Source organism: Piliocolobus tephrosceles, chromosome 16, assembly GCF_002776525.5.
Source record: "Piliocolobus tephrosceles isolate RC106 chromosome 16, ASM277652v3, whole genome shotgun sequence".
In the NCBI taxonomy this organism is placed as follows: Eukaryota; Metazoa; Chordata; class Mammalia; order Primates; family Cercopithecidae; genus Piliocolobus; species Piliocolobus tephrosceles.
Window position 1 is genome coordinate 45,076,087 of NC_045449.1, and position 21,693 is coordinate 45,097,779.

The 21,693-nt window shown below is 47.4% G+C and overlaps 2 protein-coding genes across 3 annotated transcripts; both read left to right on the forward strand.

The window, feature by feature from the left end:
* Nucleotides 1-1,833: 1,833 nt before the first annotated feature.
* LOC111537553 (60S ribosomal protein L26-like) lies at nucleotides 1,834-2,352 on the forward strand. The gene has a single exon (XM_023204414.3). The coding sequence runs from the start codon at nucleotides 1,870-1,872 to the stop codon at nucleotides 2,305-2,307; it is 438 nt and encodes a 145-aa protein (XP_023060182.1). The 5' UTR covers nucleotides 1,834-1,869; the 3' UTR covers nucleotides 2,308-2,352.
* A 7,276-nt stretch (nucleotides 2,353-9,628) lies between these two features.
* PHB (prohibitin) lies at nucleotides 9,629-18,803 on the forward strand. Of its 2 annotated transcripts, none has more exons than XM_023204412.1 (6): nucleotides 9,629-9,707; nucleotides 11,238-11,352; nucleotides 12,995-13,156; nucleotides 15,589-15,731; nucleotides 15,903-16,115; nucleotides 17,638-18,803. In XM_023204412.1, the coding sequence occupies exons 2-6, from the start codon at nucleotides 11,265-11,267 to the stop codon at nucleotides 17,848-17,850; spliced, it is 819 nt and encodes a 272-aa protein (XP_023060180.1). In that variant the 5' UTR covers nucleotides 9,629-9,707; nucleotides 11,238-11,264; the 3' UTR covers nucleotides 17,851-18,803. The 2 variants fall into 2 exon arrangements, with proteins under 2 accessions (XP_023060180.1, XP_023060181.1); XM_023204413.2 differs by having other exon boundaries at nucleotides 9,689-9,797.
* Nucleotides 18,804-21,693: the final 2,890 nt, after the last annotated feature.

The following is a 21,693-nucleotide window of genomic DNA, read 5'->3' on the forward strand; positions in this document are numbered from 1 at the left end:
AAAAAAAAAAAAAAAAAAAAAAAAAACATTTCAGGCTGGGCTGGGCGCGGGGGCTCACGCCTGTAATTCCAGCACTTTGAATGGCCCAGGCGGGCAGATCACGGGTCAGCAGATCAAGATCATCCTGGCTAACGCGTCTCCACTAAAAATACAAAAAATTAGCCAGGCATGCTGGCGGCCGCCTGTAGTCCCAGCTACTCTGAAGGCTGAGCCAGGAGAATGGCATGAACTCGGGAGGCGGAGCTTGCAGTGAGCCGAGATTGAGCCACTGCACTCCAGCCTCGGCGACAGAGCGAGACTCCATCTCTAAATATATAAATAAAATAAAATAAAACATTTCAGGCTGGGTGCAGTGGCTCACACCTGTAATCCCAACACTTTGTGGGGCCCAGGCGGGTGGATTGCTTGAGGCCAGGAGCTCGAGATCAGTGTGGCCAACATGGAGAAACTCCGTCTCTACTAAAAATACAAAAATCAGCCAGGTGTGGTGGCGCACACCTGTAATCCCAGCTACTAGGGAGGCAGAGGCAAGAGAATTGCTTGAATCTGGGAGGTGGAGGGAGGTTGCAGTGAACAGAGATGGTGTCACTGTATTCCAGCCTGGGCCACAGAGTGAGATTCTGCCCCCCAACAAAAAAAAAAAAAAAAAATTCAATGGCCAGATGTTTGTTGCTGGTTTTCGTATATTGACCTTATGTTCTGCATCCCTTCTAAACTTACTTACTGGTTCTGATAGCTTTTTCTATATTCTTTAGGATTTTCTACATACACACAATCACATCATCTGCCAATAAGGACAGTTTAACTTCTTTTCCAATCTACATGCCTTCTATATATTTTCGTTGCCTGTTGTAGGCTATTGTACTGGCTAGGACAATGTTGAATAGAAGTGATAACAGGCTTGGCACAGTGGCTCCCTCCTGTAATCCCAGAACTTTGGGAGGCCGAGGCAGGCGGATCATCTGAGGACAGGAGTTGCTGACCAGCCTGGCCAACATGGTGAAACCCCATCTCTACTAAGAGTACAAAAAAAAAAATTAGCCAGGTGTGGTGGCACGTGCCTGTAATCCCAGCTACTCAGGGGGCTGAGGCTGGAGAATTGCTTGAACCAAGGAGGCGGAGGTTGCAGTGAGCCGAGATTGCGCCATTGCACTTCAGCCTGAGCCACAGAACGAAACTCTGTCTCAAAAAAAAAAAAAAAAAAAAAAAAGATAACGGTACCTTCTTCACTTTGTTCTTGATTTTTAGGAGGACATGTTCCATCTTACATCTCTTCCTTTTCGTCTTAATAGCGTCTTGTTCTACCCTCATGTATGGTAGTATCTTTCCTTTTACCTGAAGATATTAACGATAGGGTGTATCTGTTTAGATTTCCTATGCTCCTTACCTTGTCTCTGATTCAGCCAAGTTTTTTTTCTTTGTGTGTGTGTGTGTTTTAAGAGGGAGTCTCGCTCTGTCCCCCAGGCTGGAGTGCAGTGGCGAAATCTCAGCTCACTGCAACCTCCGCCTCCTGGGTTCAAGTGATTCTCCTGCCTCAGTCTCCTGAGTAGCTGTGATTACAGGTACGTGTCACCACGCCTGGCTAATTTTTGTATCTTTAGTAGAGATGGGGTTTCGCCATGTTGGTCAGGCTGGCCTCAAACTCCTAACCTTGTGATCTGCCCGCCTCAGCCTCCCAAATTACAGGTGTGAGCCACCGCACCCAGCCTTTTGTTTTGTTTTTGTTTTGCTTAGTTTTTGTTTGTTTTGGTTTCCTCTTTCATGTTATGGCTTTTCTCAAATGGACTTAAATCATGTGTGTCTGATTATTTATAAATAAGAGAAGTGCTTTTCCCTTTTGCGGCCATCACCGAAGGGGGAGCGGCCAAAATGAAGTTTAATCCCTTTGTGACTTCCGACCGAAGCAAGAATCGCAAAAGGCATTTCAACGCACCTTCCCACATTCGCAGGAAGATTATGTCTTCCCCTCTTTCCAAAGAGCTGAGACAGAAATACAACGTGCGATCCATGCCCATCCGAAAGGATGATGAAGTTCAGGTTGTACGAGGACACTATAAAGGTCAGCAAATTGGCAAAGTAGTCCAGGTTTACAGGAAGAAATATGTTATCTACATTGAACGGGTGCAGAGGGAGAAGGCTAATGGCACAACTGTCCACGTAGGCATTCACCCCAGCAAGGTGGTTATCACTAGGCTAAAACTGGACAAAGACCGCAAAAAGATCCTTGAACGGAAAGCCAAGTCTCGCCAAGTAGGAAAGGAAAAGGGCAAATACAAGGAAGAAACAATTGAGAAGACGCAGGAATAAAGTAATCTTATATAAAAGCTTTGATTAAAACTTGAAACAAAAAAATAAATAAATAAATAAGAGAAGTATTGCAGATGGCTGGTTAGTCCTCACATCTTTTCTTCTTGTCTACTGGCTGCCTGGCTAGAGACTACAGTTTTCAATCCTCCTTTGTGACTACATCAGGTCATGTAACCAAGTTTTCAACAATGAAATGGAGTGGAAAGTGTATGTGCTGCTTCTGCCTCATTTGCTTAAAACTAAATTGCAGCCGGGCGCGGTGGCTCCAGCCTGTAATCCCAGCACTTTGGGAGGCTGAGACGGGCGGATCACGAGGTCAGGAGATCGAGACCATCCTGGCTAACATGGTGAAACCCCGCTTCTACTAAAAAATACAAAAAACTAGCCGGGCGAGGTGGCAGGTGCCTGGCGAGGTGGCGGGTGCCTGTAGTCCCAGCTACTCGGGAGGCTGAGGCAGGAGAATGGCATAAACCCAGGAGGCGGAGCTTGCAGTGAGCTGAGATCCGGCCGCTGCACTCCAGCCCGGGCGACAAAGCGAGACTCCATCTCAAAAAAAAAAAAAAAGAATACTACTATACCCAGCAGCAAAACTATCCTTCAAAAATAAAGGAGAAATAAAGTCTTTCCCAGACAAGCAAAAACTGGGAGAATTAATTACCTCTAGACAGGTCCTACAATAAATTCTTAATGGAGTCCCACATCTGGAAGCAAAAAGACAATATCTACCATCATCAAAGTACACGCAACTATAAAACTTGCTAGTAGAGTAGGTACCTGAATGAGAAAGAGAAAGCATTCATACATTACCACTACAGAAAACCACCAGACTGCAATGATAAACAATAAGAGAGAAAGAAAGGAACAACAGATATACAAAACAACCAGAAAACAACTAACAAAAATGACAGGAATAAGTCCTCACCTATCAATAATAACTTTGAATGTAAACAGACTAAATTCCCCACTTAAAAGACATAATCTGGCTAAATGGATTTTTTGTTTGTTTGTTTGTTTGTTTTTGAGATGGAGTCTTGCTCTGTCACCCACGCTGGAGCGCAGTGGCGTGATCTCGGCTCACTGCAAGCTCCGCCTCTTGGGTTCACACCATTCTCCTGCCTCAGCCTCCAGAGTAACTGGGATTACAGGTGCATGCCACCACACCGAGGTAATTTTGTATTTTTAGTAGAAACGAGGTTTCTCCATGTTGAACAGGCTGGTCTCGAACTCCTGACCTCAGGTGATCTGCCTGCCTTGGTCTCCCAAAGTGCTGGAATTACAGGTGTGAGCCACCATGTCTGGCCTGGATTTTTTTTTTTTTTTTTAATGATGCAACTATATGCTGCCTACAGAAATACTCACTTCAGCTGTAAAGACATATTTAGAGTGAAAGTAAAGGGATGAGAAAAGATATTCCATGCAAATGGAAAACAAAAGCAAGCAGAAATAGCTATAACTATATCACATAAAACAGGCTTTAAGTCAGAAACACTGAAAAAAAAAGACAAAGAAGGTCATTATATAACCATTAAAGGACCAATTCAGGAAAAGGATATAACAATTCTAAATATATATGCAACCAACATTGGAGCATCCAGATATATAAAGCAAATATGATTTGATCTAAAAGAAGAGATAGGCCAGGCACAGTGGCACACGCCTGTAATCCCAGCACTTTGGGAGGCCGAGGTGGGAGGATCACTTGAGCCCAGGAGTTCAAGACCAGCCTGGGTGACGTGGCAAGACCCCATCTCTGCAAAAATACAAAAAATTAGCCAGGTGTGATGGCATGCGCCTATAGTCCCAGCTACTGGGGAGGCTGAGGTGGGAGGATTGCTTGAGTCTGAGAAGTCAAGGCTGCAGTGAGCTGAGATCGTGCCATTGCACTCCAGCCTGGGTGACAGAGTGAGACCCTGTCTCCTAAATAAATAAAGAGATAGTCTCCAATATAGTAATAGTTGGGGACTTCAACACCTCACTCTCAGCAATGGGTAGATCATCTAGACAGAAATCAACAAAGAAAGATTAGACTTAAACTATACTCCAGACCAAATGGACCTAACATTTACCCAACATTTCATCTAACAGCTGCAGAATATATAATCTTCTTATCAGCACATGGAACATTCTCCAGGATAGACCATATGTTAGGATACAAAACAAGTCTTAGAAATTTTTTAAAAATCAAAATCATGTCAAGTATCTTCTCAATAAAAGGAGAAACTTTGGAAACTGTAAAAACACATGGAAATTAAACAACATACTTTTTTTTTTTTTTTTGAGACAGAGTTTCCTTCTTGTTGCTCAGGCTGGAGTGCAATGGCGTGATCTCAGCTCACCGCAACCTCTGCCTCCTGGGTTCAAGCCATTCTCCTGCCTCACCCTCCCGAGTAGCTGAAATTACAAGCATGCGCCACCATGCCTGGTTAATTTTGTGTTTTTAGTAAAGACGGGGTTTCTCCCTGTTGGTCAGGCTGGCCTCGAACTCCCAACCTCAGGTGATCCGCCAGCCTCGGCCTCCCAAAGTGCTGGGATTACAGGCATGAACCACCATGCCTGGCCCATTTTTCATTTTATTTATTTATTTATTTATTTTTATTTTATTTTATTTTATTTTTTGACAGAGTCTTGCTCTGTTGCCCAAGCTGGAATAGTGGTGCAATCTCGGCTCACTGCAATCTCCACCTCCTGGATTCAAGTGATTCTCCTGCCTCAGCCTCCCAAGTAGCTGGGATCACACATGTGCACCACCACAACTGGCTAACTTTTGTATTTTTAAAAGAGTGGGGTTTCACCACATTGGCCAGGCTGTTCTTGAACTCCTGGCCTCAAGTGAGCCTCCCAAACTGCTGGGATTATAGGCATAAGCCATCGCGCCTGGCCAACAATATACTCTTAAATGACCACTGGGTCAATGAACAAAATTAAGAAGCATATCAAAAAATTTCTTGAAACAAATGAAAATGGAAACACAGGCCGGGCGCTGTGGCTCATGCCTGTAATCTCAGCACTTTGGGAGGCTGAAGTAGGCGGATCACCTGAGATCAGGAGTTTGAGACCAGCCTGACCAACATGGAGAAACCCTGTCTCTACTAAAAATACAAAATTAGCCAGGCATGGTGGCGCATGCCTGTAATCCCAGCTACTCGGGAGGCTGAGGCAGGAGAATTGCTCGAACCCGGGAGGCAGAGGTTGCGGTGAGCCAAGATCATGCCATTGTACTCCAGCCTGGGCAACAAGAGTGAAACTCCATCTCAAAAAAAAAAAAAAAGATAATGGAAACACAACATACCAAAATATATAGGATACAACAGAAGCAGTGCTAAGATAGAAGTTAATAGCAATAAGCACCTACATCAAAAAACTAGAACGTTTTCTTTTTTCTTTTTTTCTTTTTTTTTTTGAGGCGGAGTCTTGCTCTGTCGCCCGGACTGGAGTGCAGTGGCCGGATCTCAGCTCACTGCAAGCTCCGCCTCCCAGGTTTACGCCATTCTCCTGCCTCAGCCTCCCGAGTAGCTGAGACTACAGGCGCCCGCCACCTCGCCCAGCTAGTTTTGTATTTTTAGTGGAGATGGGGTTTCACCGTGTTAGCCAGGATGGTCTCGATCTCCTGACCTCGTGATCCGCCCGTCTGGGCCTCCCAAAGTGCTGGGATTACAGGCTTGAGCCACCGCGCCCGGCCACCTAGAACGTTTTCAAATAAACAAGCTGACTGTGCTCCCCAAGGAACTAGAAAAGCAAGAACAAACTAAACCCAAAATTAGGAGAAGGAAAATAATAATAATGATTATAGCATGGCAAAACAAAACAGAGTGAAAAAAATTTAATCAATGAAATTAGACATTGTTTGTTTCAATGGATAAACAATCAAACTGCTAGCTAGACTCACCAAGAAGAAAAGAGAGGAGACCTAAATAAATAAAATCAGAAATAAAAAATGAAACATTACAACTGTTTCGAGAGACATACAACAATTCATCAGAGACTATTACGAACAACTATACACAAATAAATTGGAAAACCTAGAGAAAATGGATAACTGGACACATACCAATATTGAACCAGGAAGAAACAGAAAACTTGAAGAGACCCATAACGAGAAATGAAATCAAATTAGTGATAAAAAGTCTCCCAGAACAGAAAAGCCCAGGACCAGATGGCTTCACTGCTGAATTCTACCAAACTTACAAAGAAGAAATAATCAAACTATTCCAAAACAACTGAAGAGGAAGAAATTCTTCCTAACTCATTCTGTAAAGCCAGAATTACCCTGACACCCAAATCAGACAAAAACACAACAAAAAAAGAAAACAGCAGGCCAATATCCTGGATGAACATCAATGCAAAAATCCTCAACTAAATACTAGTAAACAAAATCCAACAGCACATCGAAAGGATAATACACCATGATCAAGTGAGATTTATTCCAGAAATGCAAAGACGGTTCAACATACATAAATCAATAACCGTGGATGCATCACATGAGCAGAATGAAGGACAAAAACCATATGATCATCTCAATAGATACAGAAAAAGCATCTGATAAAATTCAACATCCTTCATGATAAATATTCTAAACAAATTAGGCATAGAAGAAACATATCTCGGCCGGGCGCGGTGGCTCAAGCCTGTAATCCCAGCACTTTGGGAGGCCGAGACGGGCGGATCACGAGGTCAGGAGATCGAGACCATCCTGGCTAATACGGTGAAACCCCGTCTCTACTAAAAAATACAAAAAACTAGCCGGGCGACAAGGCGGGCGCCTGTAGTCCCAGCTACTCGGGAGGCTGAGACAGGAGAATGGCGTGAACCCGGGAGGCAGAGCTTGCAGTGAACTGAGATCCGGCCACTGCACTCCAGCCTGGGTGGCAGAGCAAGACTCCGTCTCAAAAAAAAAAAAAAAAAAAAAAAAAAAAAAAGAAGAAACATATCTCAACATAATAAACTCCATAAATGACAAACCTACAGCAATCATCCTATTGAATGGGGTAATAGAGGAATGCCTTTCCTCTAAGAACTGGAAGAAGGCAAAGATGCCCACTTGCATTACTTTTTGTATTTATTTGTTTATTTTTGAGATGGAGTTGTGCTCTGGTTGCCCAGGCTGGAGTGCAATGGCGCAGTCTTGGCCCATCGCAACATCTGCCTCCCGGATTCAAGTGTTTCTCCTATCTCAGTCTCCCGAGTAGATGGGATTACAGGCATGCGCCACCATACCGGGCTAAATTTTTTTTGTATTTTTAGTAGAAACAGGGTTTCTCCATGTTGCTCAGGCTGGTCTTGAACTCCTGACCTCAGGAGATCCGCCCACCTTGGCCTCTCAAAGTGCTGGGATTTCAGGCGTGAGCCACTGTGCCCCACACACTGTCATCACTCTTAATCCACGTAGTACTGAAGTCTTAGCCAGGGCAATCAGGCAAGAGAAAGAAATAAAAGGCATCCAAATTGGAAAAAAGGAAGTCAGACCAGTGTGAAGGCAGTAAGTTATCTCAATCTCACAGCAAGTTTCAGATTGAACTCCTTGTTCTACTCTTTCCCCACTTCTCACTACTGCACTTGAGTAGTCTTAAAAAAAAAAAAAAAAAAAGGCAAATTGTCCCCTTTTGAAGATGACATGATGCTTCACATATAGAAAAATCTAAAGATTTCACCAAAAATCTCTTAGAACTGATAAATTCAGTAAAGTTGCGGAATACAAAATCAATATACAAAAACGGAGGAAAAAGACCTCTACAATAAAAACTACGAAACACTGATGAAAGAAACTGGAGATGACATAAACAAATGCAAAGACATCTCGTGTTCATGGATTGGTGGATTGAATAATTAATATTGTTAAAATGACCATACTTTATTTTATTTTATTTTTGAGACAAAGTCTCGCTCTGTCACCCAGGCTGCAGTGCAGTGGCATAGTCACAGCTCACTACAGCCTTGACCTCCCAGGCTCAAGCAATCCTACCACCTTGGCTCCCGAATAGGTGGAACTACAGGTACATGCCACCACATCCAGCTACTTTTTATTTTTATTTTTTTGTAGAGATAGGGTCTCACTTTGTTGCCCAGGCTAGTCTCAAACTCCTAGGCTAAAGGAATCCTCTGGCCTTGGCCTCCCGAAGTGCTGGGATTACAGGCGTGACCACCACGCCCAGCCCTCACGTTCTTATTCCTATGTGGGGGCTAAAAGAGTTGATCTTACGGAGGTAAAAACTAGAATGAGAGCTGAGCGCGGTGGCTCATGCCTGTAATCCCACCACTTTGGGAGGCCGAGGCGGGTGGATCACCTAGGTTGGGAGTCCGAGACCAGCCTGACCAACATGGAGAAACCCCGTCTGTACTAAAAATACAAGAATTAGCCGGGCGTGATGGCGCATGCCTGTAATCCCAGCTACTCGGGAGGGTGAGGCAGGAGAATCGCTTGAACCCGGGAGGCGGAGGTTGCGTGAGCCGAGATCGCGCCACTGCACTCCAGCCTGGGCAACAAGAGCGAAACTCCATCTCAAAAACAAACAAAAAAGCAAAACAAAACAAAAACAAGAAAATAAACAAACACGCACACGGAGGTGGGGCGGCGGAGCGGCGGCCGGGAGGAGGAGGGGAGAGGTAAGAAAGAAATGATAAATCAAATGAAGCACATTGTTAACAATAGGTGAAGCTGAGCCAAAGTTAAACGTGCGTTCTTTTGCACTATTCTTGCAACTTTTCCAAATAAAACGTTTCTTTAAAATCATGTTCAGGGGACCTGGATTCCAAGCCGAGCCCCTTTTCTCACTCGGTGCATGACCCTGAATGAATTCCTTCCTCTCGGTTGGTCTCAGTGTTTCAGCACAGATGGTTCTCTCTGTGTCTGGTAATCAATGTCTCACAACTCTGAGGACGTTTGCAGACAGGGCTTTGGAAGGAAGACGGCCCTTCGTTTCTCCCAAAGGGTCTCAGCCCGCCGGTGATTTCACCACGACTTCCCCCAGAGTTCCACCTGTCCTCTTTCATCGGTCATAAACTTGCCCCTACTCATTTTTGCCACCAATTGGACGCCCACCTCCTCTTTCCCGGAGCCCTAAGGCTCACCTTCCCTCAGTCTTAGCCGCTGTACAGGACAGGCACGTGCATTTAGCCCCAGGAAACTACAGCTCCCAAAAGGCATTGCGGCAACATCTTTGCGGTGATCACCAAAGAGAAAACGCTTTTCTTCGCGGGCCCGCCGCTGCATAGCCTTTTGGGAGTTGTAGTTCATCTGCTAAGAGCCGTGGAACCAGGGTGAGGTTCTAAGCCACCCTTCCCAGAACTCACAGCTCTCTTCCCCACCAATAGGAAGCGTGGATCTTGGAAAGAGGGCGGGGCAGAGGGGCGCATGCGCGGTATGCGTGCTTGGGGAATTCATGTGGAGGTCAGAGTGGAAGCAGGTGAGAATGGAGGGGGCGGCAAAGGCCAATCTCTGGGCGTCTCTGCAATCGTCCTGTGCCCCATGATGTGCACTTTGGGAGAGTGCGTGCGTGAGTCCGACTTGTGAGGGAGGGGAGAAGGGGCTGAGCCCGGGACGAGCCAGGGGTTGCTCAGAGTAAGGGAGGTGTCCATGGGGGCAGGGCGAGGAATAATCCAGAAGCCATTAGAAATGGAAAGAGCCAGGTGTCCTAGCCTCGGAGAAGGAAGATTTAAATGCACTGGACGAGATAAAAGTAGTCTCAGGAGTTGAGGTCTGGGAAGTAGGGAGGGAGGATTTGAGGCTGGAGCGGGCAACGACGGTGGGGCGGAGCGTTAGAAAGTTAGATGCTAGAGTGATTTCTAGTTAGGTCAGCTGTGCTTATGCCCACCCCGCCTCAGCCCCACCCGCCCAGTTATTCCAGAACTCTTTATCCCTGTGCAACTAGTTAGAGCCTTTCTCCCAAATGGGTTCTTAAGTTATCTTGGCCCCAGGATGTCATCCAGCTCCTTCCATAAGAAGCAGGTCGTTCCTAATACACAATGTTGAGAGGCAGTATGGTGAGGAGGAAAGCTGTGTCTGCTAGCATTAGACTTTTGGGTTCTAATTCTGGTTCTACCGCTTAAGAACTGCAATCTCGGCTTCTCATGTAACCTCTCTGTGTGGCTCTGTTTCCTCTGGAGTAATATGCTTCATAGGGTGATTGTGAGAAGTAAATAAATTGCTTTTATTAGGCTACCTGATATAAGTGTTAGTTGTAATGGTTACTTTTTTTGCTGACATCAACATGTAGCACATTTTTCGAGTTATTTTTTCAAACCATAATTGCAGCAATCCAACCACACAGCCTCTTTTTGGGGGCCTACTTGTCCAGGAAATGAGAGGGTGGTTTAGTATGGTGCTAAGTTCTCTATGGATTTCAAGCCCATGCATTGTTTTCGTTATTGAACCAAGTGTCCCAGACACCTTACTTTAAATGGTTGAGGAAAAAAAAGAGAAATCAGCCAGGCGTGGTGGCTCATGCCTGTAATCCCAACACTTGGGAGGCCGAGGCAAGGGGGACACTTGAGCTCAGGAGTTCAAGACCACCTGGGGCAACGTAGCGAGACCCCATCTCTGCACAAAAATGAACAAAATTAGCTGGGCGTGGTGGCTAGCTAATTTAACACTTCTGTGGACCCTGCTACTTGGGAGGCTGAGGTGAGAAGATTGAGCCTGGGAGGTCGAGGCTTCAGTGAGCTGAGATTGTGCCACTGCACTCCAGCCTGGGTGACAGAGCAAGACCCTGTCTCAAGGAAAAAGAGAGAAAAGAAACTGGAAAATAAAGCAGAAGAATTGATAGTACACTTTAAAAGCTACAAAGCATTATTAGGTATCCTTCAATGGATGATTTAGCACTTTCAGGAATGGGGAAATAAATAGCCCGGTTGAAAAGTGACTGTTGTGTGTCAGAGAGGGCCTTCTCTGAGGATTTGGCATCAAGTTTGATTGTATTTTGTTTTTATCCGCTTAGGTGTGAGAGGGTCCAGCAGAAGAAAACATGGCTGCCAAAGTGTTTGAGTCCATTGGCAAGTTTGGCCTGGCCTTAGCTGTTGCAGGAGGCGTGGTGAACTCTGCCTTATATAATGGTGAGGCATGGAGGGACAGTGGGTCACTGCACTTTCCTGGGAGATTTCTGTTGGTCTGCATAGCCCACGTGACACTCTTGATGGTAGCTGCTGTCAGTGAATATGTTTGTGGCCAAGAGGGCTCATCTCTTGCCATTTCATACCCTAGGACTGCATTGTTATCAGAGCCCCTGACCTTTCAGTCATAGGTTCTCTCAGAGCCTTTATTCAAAAAGAGCCTCCCGGCCGGGCGCGGTGGCTCAAGCCTGTAATCCCAGCACTTTGAGAGGCCGAGACGGGCGGATCACGAGGTCGGGAGATCGAGACCATCCTGGCTAACACGGTGAAACCCCGTCTCTACTAAAAATACAAAAACTAGCCGGGCGAGGTGGCGGGTGCCTGTAGTCCCAGCTACTCGGGAGGCTGAGGCAGGAGAATGGCTTAAACCTGGGAGGCGGAGCTTGCAGTGAGCTGAGATCCGGCCACTGCACTCCAGTCCGGGCGACAGAGCGAGACTCTGCCTCAAAAAAAAAAAAGAGCCTCCCAGCCCACTTCCTAGTTGGGTATGTCCAGTGGCTCCTGTCAAAGTGAAGTGAAGCCGCGGCAGCACCACCCAAAGGCTGCCGCGCAGTGTCTGGATTGCCCTGGCTATCTGAAATGGAGATCTCATTTGTTCTCCTCTTCTTGCATGTGAAATAACAGCAAAGGCTGCAGATCTGTTTGGGCGACCTTGTCCCGAACAGGAGCTTTTGCTCTGCTGAATTTGGATCGTTTCAGAAGAAATACCTTTGAGATGCATCGCCCAGCTTTTAACAGTGTAGGAGGGGGGTTAAGCTGGGTTTTCTTTCACTTTACTGTGGAAGCTTCCTCATTGGTCAAGCAATGGATTTGACCTGACTGTATCTGTAGGACCCCCTTTAACTCTGACATTCTAACACTTTCACATGCTGCAGAGCAGCAGTAGAGTGACCCATCTGGTGTGTAGCTGGCTGACAAGAGGAGCTTTACTTTCAGAGTGAAGATTTGGACCAATGATAAAGTTCAGAGAGGCAGCTGATGAGAAAAGGCTGCTTGGCTTATATGACACATCTTAGCAGTTCTGTGATCCTTTTGGCCACACCTGCCACTAGACAGTAATTGCCGTCATAAATTTCTCTCTCTGCCAAGACAGCTCTATAACCCCTTAAAACTTTAGAGAAAGAGAGCTATTAGGAAGAAAGAGTGGGACCTTCTAAATGTAGGATTCCCGTAATGAGGGTGCTGCTTCTGGGAGCACTAGGTTAAATTGGAGCCCCTTGGATATGTGGTAACTGGGAAGACCTCAGTGAGTTTTAGAAGTTTTGGTAGGTGATTCCTGGAAATATGTTGGTGGGAGTTCAGGGATAGAATGGTCATTCAGAAAATCAACAGCCAGTTCCCTCAAGGAGAAAGGATGCTAAGGAACAGATCCTATTATCAATCCTTGGGGACATGTGGAACAGGAAGTGATTGCTTAGTTTTGTAGCTATTTAGAAGTCTCTAGAGACCAGGAGTTGGGGAAGACAGAGAGAAGAGGGGAGACTTAATAAGTGAACAGAAAGCACCAGGGCTCTTTCAAAGACATGATCCTTTTGTTTAAAGGATGGGAAGATTTTTATGACATGTCATTATCCTTTCTTCCTAGTGGATGCTGGGCACAGAGCTGTCATCTTTGACCGGTTCCGTGGAGTACAGGACATTGTGGTAGGGGAAGGGACTCACTTCCTCATCCCATGGGTACAGAAACCAATTATCTTTGACTGCCGTTCTCGACCACGTAATGTGCCGGTCATCACTGGTAGCAAAGGTGAGTCTTGCCTGTGGTTCAGGTAAAGTAGGGAGTGTGGAAGAGGTGCACTGCTCTTCTGTGTCGCTGGAGCATCTGTGGGATACCAGGATCCAAAAGAGTTTGGACTGTACATCACAGGAATGACTAGACTACTTGCACTGGAGAGTTCGATATGGAATCTTAGAAATATCCACTTATGGCCGGGCGCGGTGGCTCAAGCCTGTAATCCCAGCACTTTGGGAGGCCGAGACGGGTGGATCACAAGGTCAGGAGATCGAGACCATCCTGGCTAACACGGTGAAACCCCGTCTCTACTAAAAAAATACAAAAAACTAACCGGGTGTGGTGGTGGGCGCCTATAGTCCCAGCTACTCGGGAGGCTGAGGCAGGAGAATGGCATGAACCCGGGAGGCGGACCCTGCAGTGAGCTGAGATCTGGCCACTGCACTCCAGCCTGGGTGACAGAGCGAGACTCCGTCTCAAAAAAAAAAAAAAAGAAAGAAATAGCCACTTATGGCCGGGTGCAGTGGCTCATGCCTGTAATCCCAGCACTTTGGGAGGCCGAGGCAGGTGGAGCACCTGAGGTCAGGAGTTTGAGACCAGCCTGGCCAATGTGGTGAAGTGCTGTCTCGCCTAAAAATACAAAAATTAGCCGGTGGTGGGGGGTGCCTGTAATCCCAGCTACTCCGGAGGCTGAGGCTGAGGCAGGAGAATCGCTTGAACCTTGGGAACGAAGGTTGCAGTGAACTGAGATCGTGCCACTTTACTGCAGCCTGGGCAACAGAGTGAGATTCTGTCTCAGAAAAAAAGCCTGCTTGTAAACTTCCCACCTCTTTGGGATTTCTTTCTGTACTGTTTTGCAGTTGTTTTCAGGATACATTACGTACCTATTTCTAAAACTATTGATAGGAGCTTCCAGAGATCAGGGAGTTGTCGGTATTAATACATTGCCTACCTCTCGGTGTGCAGTTCAGGGCTCTGTCTCACAGGCGCTTGGTCCATATTGTTGACGTCTGTAAGCAAGCCATGACGGTGCTTTGGCTCCTTGCAGGCCTGAATTGTCCAGGGGAAGCTATAATTCTCTCCCTGGATCCTTTCATTGGCCCAAGTAATGAGAAGCAGAACATAGGTGGGTCTGTTAACCCCTTACATGTGTTACACAGTGGACAGAGTGCTTTTATGAGTCTTTTTTCCTTCAGTTTTCCCCAACATTTCCTCAAGGCCCAGAAAGCAAATGAACTAGTCTAACACGGTTTCCGCCAGACCCAAACTAACCTCTCCAAGGCTGACTCCTGACTTGGCCACAATCACCAGAGCTTGGAAGGGCCTCACCCTACAATTCTTAGCATTGGCCTGTCTATTGTCTTAAAATGTTCAGTGTTGCAGACGTTACATGGCACCTGGTAGACATATAATCTGAATTACGTGTATCTGAGGGCATTCAGGGGATACCAAAAAGCTGCTATCACTGAATGTTCTAAGAAATTATAAACTCTTTGTGATGCTCTGTTGGGTTCTCTGCCAAGGAAACCAGGCATACCTATTCCTTGCCCTCTAGGATCTTATAAGCAGCAGATTTGCTTATAAATTGTAGCCAATTTGGAGCCAGGCACAGTGGTGCGTGTCAGCTACTCAAGAGGCTGAGGCAGGAGAAATGCTTAAGCCCAGGAACTTGAGTCTAGCCTAGGCCACATAGCAAGACCTTGTCTCTAAAAATAAAAAATAAAAAATAAAAATTACCAGGCGTAATGGCTCACACCTGTAATTGTAGCATTGTGGGAGGCTGAGGCAGGTGGATCACTTGAGCCCAGGAGTTTGAGACCAGCCTGGGAAACATGGCGAAACTCCAGCTCTACAAAAAGTACAAAGATTACTGGGTGTGGTGGTATGTGCCTGTGTAGTCCCAACTACTTGGAAGGTGTAGGTGGGAGGATCAGTTGATCCCAGGAGGTCAAGGCGGCTACAGTGAGCCTTGATCTTGCCACTGCACTTCAGCCTAGGCAACATGTGACCCTGTCTCAAAATACATAAATAAAAATTGTAGCAAATTGGAGTAGGAGAGGTCATATAAAAGACCACTTGTGGCTAGGCGCGGTAGCTCACATCTGTCATCCCAGCACTTTGAGAGGCTGAGGCAGGTGGATCACCTGAGGTCAGGAGTTGGAGACCAGCCTAATGTGGTGACACCCCATCTCTACTAAAAATACAAAATTCGTTGGGCATGGTGGCATGTGCCTGTAATCGCAGCTACTTGGGAGGCTGAGGCAGGAGAATCGCTTAAACCTGAGGTGGAGGTTCCTGTGAGCCGAGATCATCCCACTGTACTCCGGCCTGGGCAACAAGAGCAAAACTCCGTCTCAAAAAAAGGAAAAAGGAAAAAAAAAAAAAAAGCACTTGTTTTCCTACAGTGGTTTTTATTTTTAACTCCAGTGTTTGTCCCCTACCCTAAGATTTACAGAACGTCAACATCACGCTGCGCATCCTCTTCCGGCCCGTCGCTAGCCAGCTTCCTCGCATCTTCACCAGCATCGGAGAGGACTATGATGAGCGTGTGCTGCCGTCCATCACGACCGAGATCCTCAAGTCAGTGGTGGTGAGTGAACAGGGGCCCTTAGCCTCAAGCCCAGAGCACCTCCCCAGAAGGGTGCCAGGTGGCAGGAAGCGCTTGGCAGTGGGTTGGTTGGGATGTGGCTGCAGTTTCCTGCTTCCTTTTCTGCTTCCTCATAAACCTGACCTGCCCTTCTGCTCCTCCCTTTGAAACCAGGCTCGCTTTGATGCTGGAGAACTCATCACCCAGAGAGAGCTGGTCTCCAGGCAGGTGAGCGACGATCTTACAGAGCGAGCAGCCACCTTTGGGCTCATCCTGGATGACGTGTCCTTGACACATCTGACCTTCGGGAAGGAGTTCACAGAAGCGGTGGAAGCCAAACAGGTGGCTCAGCAGGAAGCAGAGAGGGCCAGATTTGTGGTGGAAAAGGTGAGCATTCAACCAGATGGCAGGAGCCTCTCTCTCCCCTTTCTCCTGCACTCAGCTTCCCCATTTGCTGGGTGGCCTGGAAATTCATCATCTGTCATCCCTTCTTCCGGGATAATCGGAAGGGGCTTGAAGGAATTGTACTTCTGCAATTGGTTCCAGAGTCTTCGGGGGCTAGTCAAGGATATGTGGAGTTATATTCCTAAATCACTGAAGGGTAATTTTTCTTCCACTTCTCTGAGATCAAAAACACTCTCTTACAAATAAAAATGTTTCTCCTGGAGTATTTTGAGCTTCACTGAGAAGTCATTTTTAACCATAGTTACATAGTGAAAGCTGACAGCAAAAAAGATCAAACGTTGCACCAGATGTGCTTTCGTCACTAGATTTTTTTTCTAGTGCTAAATCCATCCAGATGTGTCAAAGAATGCGATGGGACACAGTGTATTTGCGTAGCAGCCTGGTCTTTCTGGTATTTGCAAAGACATGTTTATTGTTGCCCCCCTCTCCCCACCACCAGTATCCCTAATTGGTGGGGAGATGGGGACAGCAAGAAATAAAATGGGAAAAGAGGAATAGATTTGACTTTGTAGAATGAAAACACTGTGTGGGCAGGGACTTGCGTTGCTTTGTATCTTCCATAACTTCAGAGATTATAACAAGTCTAGTATGGTGTCTGGCGATAGTAGGTATACAGTAAATGTTTGTTAAGCAAATAGACGCAGGGCCCAGCCATTTCAAAATTGTATGTAATTTCAGGGAGGCGTAATACTGTCCTCTTCCTCACACTCCTGAAGGTCACACATTTCAGAGAACTGTCTTCCTCTTAATATTGGTAGGGCAGGCCTAGGAGGTCTCACTGTGGGTGCCTGGATTCTGGTCAGGAACCAGCCTAGCCCACAGGCAGCTCTAGGAACAGTCAGAAGTGCGTGTTGCTCTTCCTTAACCATCCTGAGGTTTTTTGTGTGTGACAGCGTCTCCCTCTGTGGCCCAGGCTGGAATGCAATGGCACGATCATAGCTCACTGCAGCCTTGACCTCCTGGCTCAAGTGATCCTCCTGCCCCCGCCTCCCAAAGTGCCGGGATTACAGACATGAGCCACCACACCTAGCCCTGTCCTGGCTTTGATGAAGTCCTTTAGACTTGGGGTTGGAAGGAAAGATGAGCCTTGAGGGTTGATCCCATTTTTCTTTTTGCTTCTGTTTTCCTTGGCCTTGGATCCTCCTGGCTCAGAGTAGAGTTGTTAAGCTAGATTGCAATTAATATTAACGAGGACTTTGAAATAAGACAAATATTCATGCAGCCAACAGAAATGTATCTCTCCCGTGACAAGTGAGCATGAAAGGGAAGGGGAGGACTGGTGGGCTGTGTGCGCTGCTTCCCCCCGCCATCAGGAGGAGGTAAACTCCCCAGGTTCCTCCAGGAGCCTGGGAAGGTGGCTTTCTGGTGGAGGGCCTTTGGTTGTAGCCTGACATGCGGCGCCCTGAGGTTTGATCTTAGTCTGTCTCTACCTCCATTCTTTTAGGCTGAGCAGCAAAAAAAGGCAGCCATCATCTCTGCAGAGGGTGACTCCAAGGCGGCTGAGCTGATTGCCAACTCACTGGCCACTGCAGGGGATGGCCTGATCGAGCTGCGCAAGCTGGAAGCCGCAGAGGACATCGCATACCAGCTCTCACGTTCTCGGAACATCACCTACCTGCCGGCGGGGCAGTCTGTGCTCCTCCAGCTGCCCCAGTGAGGGCCCACCCTGCCTGCACCTCCGCAGGCTGACTGGGCCACAGCCCCGATGATTCTTAACACCGCCTTCCTTCTGCCCCCACCCCAGAAATCACTGTGAAATTTCATGATTGGCTTAAAGTGAAGGAAATAAAGGTAAAATCACTTCAGATCTCTAATTAGTCTATCAAATGAAACTTTCATTCTTCTCACATCCATCTACTTTTTTATCCACCTCCCTACCAAAAATTGCCAAGTGCCTATGCAAACCAGCTTTAGGTCCCAATTCGGGGCCTGCTGGAGCTCCGGCCTGGGCACCAGCATTTGGCAGCACACAGGCGGGGCAGTGTGTGATGGACTGGGGAGCACAGGTGTCTGCCTGGGTCCATGTGTGGCCTCTGTCCTGTTGCTGATGGAAGATTTGCGGATGAGGGCACACGTGGCTGAACTGAGAAGGCAGGCCTCCGTCTTCCCAGCGGTTCCTGTGCAGATGCCGCTGAAGAGGTGCCGGGGAGGGGCAGAGAGGAGGTGGTCTGTCTGTTACCATAAGGCTGATTCTCTTTAACTGTGCGACCAGCGGAAACAGGTGTGTGTGAACTGGGCACAGATTGAAGAATCTGCCCCTGTTGAGGTGGGTGGGCCTGATTGTTGCCCCCCAGGGTCCTAAAACTTGGATGGACTTGGATAGTGAGAGAGGAGGCCTGGACCGAGATGTGAGTCCTGTCGAAGACTTCCTCTCTACCCCCCACCTTGGTCCCTCTCAAATACCCAATGGAATTCCAGCTTGAAGGATTGCATCCTGCTGGGGCTGAACATGCCTGCCAAAGACGTGTCCGACCTACGTTCCTGGCTCCCTCGTTCAGAGACTGCCCTTCTCAGGGGTTCTATGCCTGTGCTGGGAAGGAAGCAACCATGGGAAGGAAACAAATGTGTATAAACTGCTGTCAATAAATGACACCTAGACCTTCCGGCTCAGCCATGAGTTGGTTTTTTTGTGGGAGCTGTGGGATCAGAACAGAGTGTTCTAGCAGTTTTTGTGTGCACATGTTTGCATTGCCAGCTGGGACAGCGTCTCCAGTAAGGCAGAAAATGCTTTGTTTTCAGAAAACCTTTGTGCTGTGTTCCAGATCCATCCCCAACCTGAAGGGAATCTCTGTGGTAGCAGGTGAGGTTTGTCATGGGATGGGCTAGTAGGCGGTGAAGGTGGGTGGAGGGCAGTTAACTTGTTCTGTGTGTTTTGGTGCCGCTGCTCACTGGGAGTTACAGGCCTGCCCACCAAGTGCCAGCAACACCTTCCCCCAATGCTAGGGAAGTGGTTGACGTAAAATAATGTGTCCAGTAGTCCTCAGTTAGATGGCTTGGGGTGCTCTGCGTTAGGTTTTTTTTTTTTTTTTTTCTTGTTTTCTTTTTTTCTTTCTTTGTTTTGTTTTTTTTTGAGGCAGGGTCCCACTTTGTTGCCCAGGCTAGAGTGCAGTGGCATGAACATTTCTCACTGCAGCCTTGACTTCCTGGGCTCAAGCCATCCTCCTGCCCTAGCTCCCTGAGTATCTGGGACTACATGTGTGTACCACCATGCCCAGTTAATTCTGTATTTTTTATGGAGACCAGGTCTCACCATGTTACCCAGGCTGGTTTTGAACTCCTGGGCTCAAGTGATCCTGCCTTGGCCTCCCAAAGTGCTAGGATTACAGGTGTGAGCCACCGTGCCCAGCCAGTGGGTTTGTACTGCTTACTGTGCTTTGCTTTGATGATAGGGATATTGGAAATGCCTTGGCATTTGAGGGGAGCTGAGTTTGTGCATTTTGGATGGTGGGGAGGGAAAGCCGGCCTCAGGTTGAGAAATGAACTGTGTCAATCACCCACCCCAGATCCTTCTAGGAACAAAGTGGAAACAGCATGCAGTGAGTGGACTGACTGTGCTTTAAATCTGCTCTTCATTTAATCCCCGGGCTCACCACCTGGCCACAGAGAGGGGTCTTTAAGAAGACTCCACAGGCTGCTCTCTGACCTGGAGTCCGTGTTTCCTCCCCCAGAGTGATCGGTCCACCACCTGTCAGCTGGGGAAGAGGGAGACCTGATGCACAGATTTGGGGTGGAGCCAGGGATTGAGTTCTCCCAATCCCTGCATTCTGCACCCCTCCCTGGGCCTCCCAGCAGCCATCCCGGGAGCAGACAATAGTGTGTGATGGGCTCCTGACCCTCCGCTGAACCTCAAACCTTCCTCCTGTGAGCCTCCCCCCATCCAGCCCATCTCCCTGCCACCTCCCCAGCATCATTTATCTCAGGCCTCAGGATATCTCTTCCCACTTTGGCTTTTGCTATAAGAGTAGTGAGACTTTCGAATGATGAGGTGCCTGAACCCAAAGCGTGTTAAAGATTGAAGCAGAAAGAGCCTAATTCCTAAATGAGTTCCAGACCGGCTTCCACTCTGCGCCCTTCTTCCTCTTCCTGCTGTTTATTGCTTTGGACACCCTTTTGGGGGTGGGAGGGTGGGAGGCTCCTCTGTCTTTCCCAGGCTCTTTTTAAAAGAGCAGTTGTGTTTCCTGCATTTGGCGGGAGATTGGGTTTCAACCTCCAGGTGTCTGTAGGGGAGCCCTGAGCTGCAAAGCTGCCCTGCACTGCTTTGAGGTTGCTGGTGCCTTCAGGTCAGCCCTTTCAGTGGCAGGCGGGCCAGGTTTCCTGCTGGCTTTGCCATTAGCCTCCCTGCCAGGGATGGCAAAGGCACATCCCAGTGGCAGCCCAGGGGCCTCATTTTGCCTTGACTTCCGCCAAGTAATTCTTTTCACAAATGTTCAAGGGCTGTTAACCAGCTTCTTAGCTCCTGATGGCCTCTGGGTTTCTCTAGAAGCTGCCACAATGGGCCTTTATCAGCTCGGGATTCTCTGGGCCTTAGATCAAAAACCATGTACTGTCCTGGCCAGAGAAGGGAGAGCAGGAAGTGCCTTCCTCCCTCTCCCCTTTGGTGGGGCTGAATAGTTCCCTTGTTCGGGCTATGAAGGGCAAAGAAGGCAGTGCACCCTGGGCAGGGAGAGGAGAGAAAATCCCTCAAAGGGTTGCCGTTTTCCTGACTTCTGCTAGTTTTACACAACTTCCGCCAGTGTGGACTGATAGGGAGGAGGAGCGCTGTGTTTATCTTGATGGGTTTGTTTGAAATACAGGGAAAGACAGTGGAAGATTAGTCAAATCCCACCTTAGCAAATAATCTAGTTACGTTCCAGCAGTCAGCCCGGGGATGTGCAGTTAGGACCTCCCCTTGACCTCTGCCATCCACCAATAATTGTGCCAAAGCAACCCACCCAGATTGAAAATTACCTGGGTGAGAAGCCCGCAGGAAGCTGCAACTGATTGGTCTGCTTCTCGTGGATCTTCCATTCATTCTGTACAGTGCTCCAAAGTTCATTTTTCTTTTCTTTTCTTTTTCTTTTTCTTTTTTTTTTTTTTTTGTTTTGTTTTGTTTTGTTTTTTTGACAAAGTCTTGCTCTGTCACCCAGGCTGGAATGCAGTAGCGCAATCTCAGCTCACTGCAGCCTCTGCCTCTCTGGTTGAAGCGATTCTCCTGCCTCAGTCTTCTGAGTAGCTAGGATTACAGGCATGCACTACTACACCCAGCTAATTTTTGGATTTTTAGTAGAGGTGGGGTTTTACCATGTTGGCCAGACTGGTCTTGAACTCCTGACCTCAAGTAATCTGTCCACCTCGGCCTCCCAAAGTGCTGGGATTATAGGTGTGAGCCAACACGCCTGGCCCAAAGTTCATTTTTCTAAAGCAGATCTCATCCCCTCCACAATGAAGAACCTTCAATCTAGTGCAATGTCTTGTCCTGACATTCAAGGTTCTCCATGTACTGGCTACCCCTTTCTAGCCT

What these genes read in the sequence shown, in the direction of transcription:
- PHB (XM_023204412.1), top strand. Translation starts at nt 11,265, where the DNA reads ATGGCTGCCAAAGTGTTTGAGTCCATTGGCAAGTTTGGCCTGGCCTTA. An exon ending in GGTCATCACTGGTAGCAAAG is followed by an intron (nt 13,157 to 15,588) that starts GTGAGTCTTGCC and finishes CCCTACCCTAAG; the next exon opens with ATTTACAGAACGTCAACATC. An exon ending in AGATCCTCAAGTCAGTGGTG is followed by an intron (nt 15,732 to 15,902) that starts GTGAGTGAACAG and finishes CTTTGAAACCAG; the next exon opens with GCTCGCTTTGATGCTGGAGA.
- LOC111537553 (XM_023204414.3), top strand. Translation starts at nt 1,870, where the DNA reads ATGAAGTTTAATCCCTTTGTGACTTCCGACCGAAGCAAGAATCGCAAA.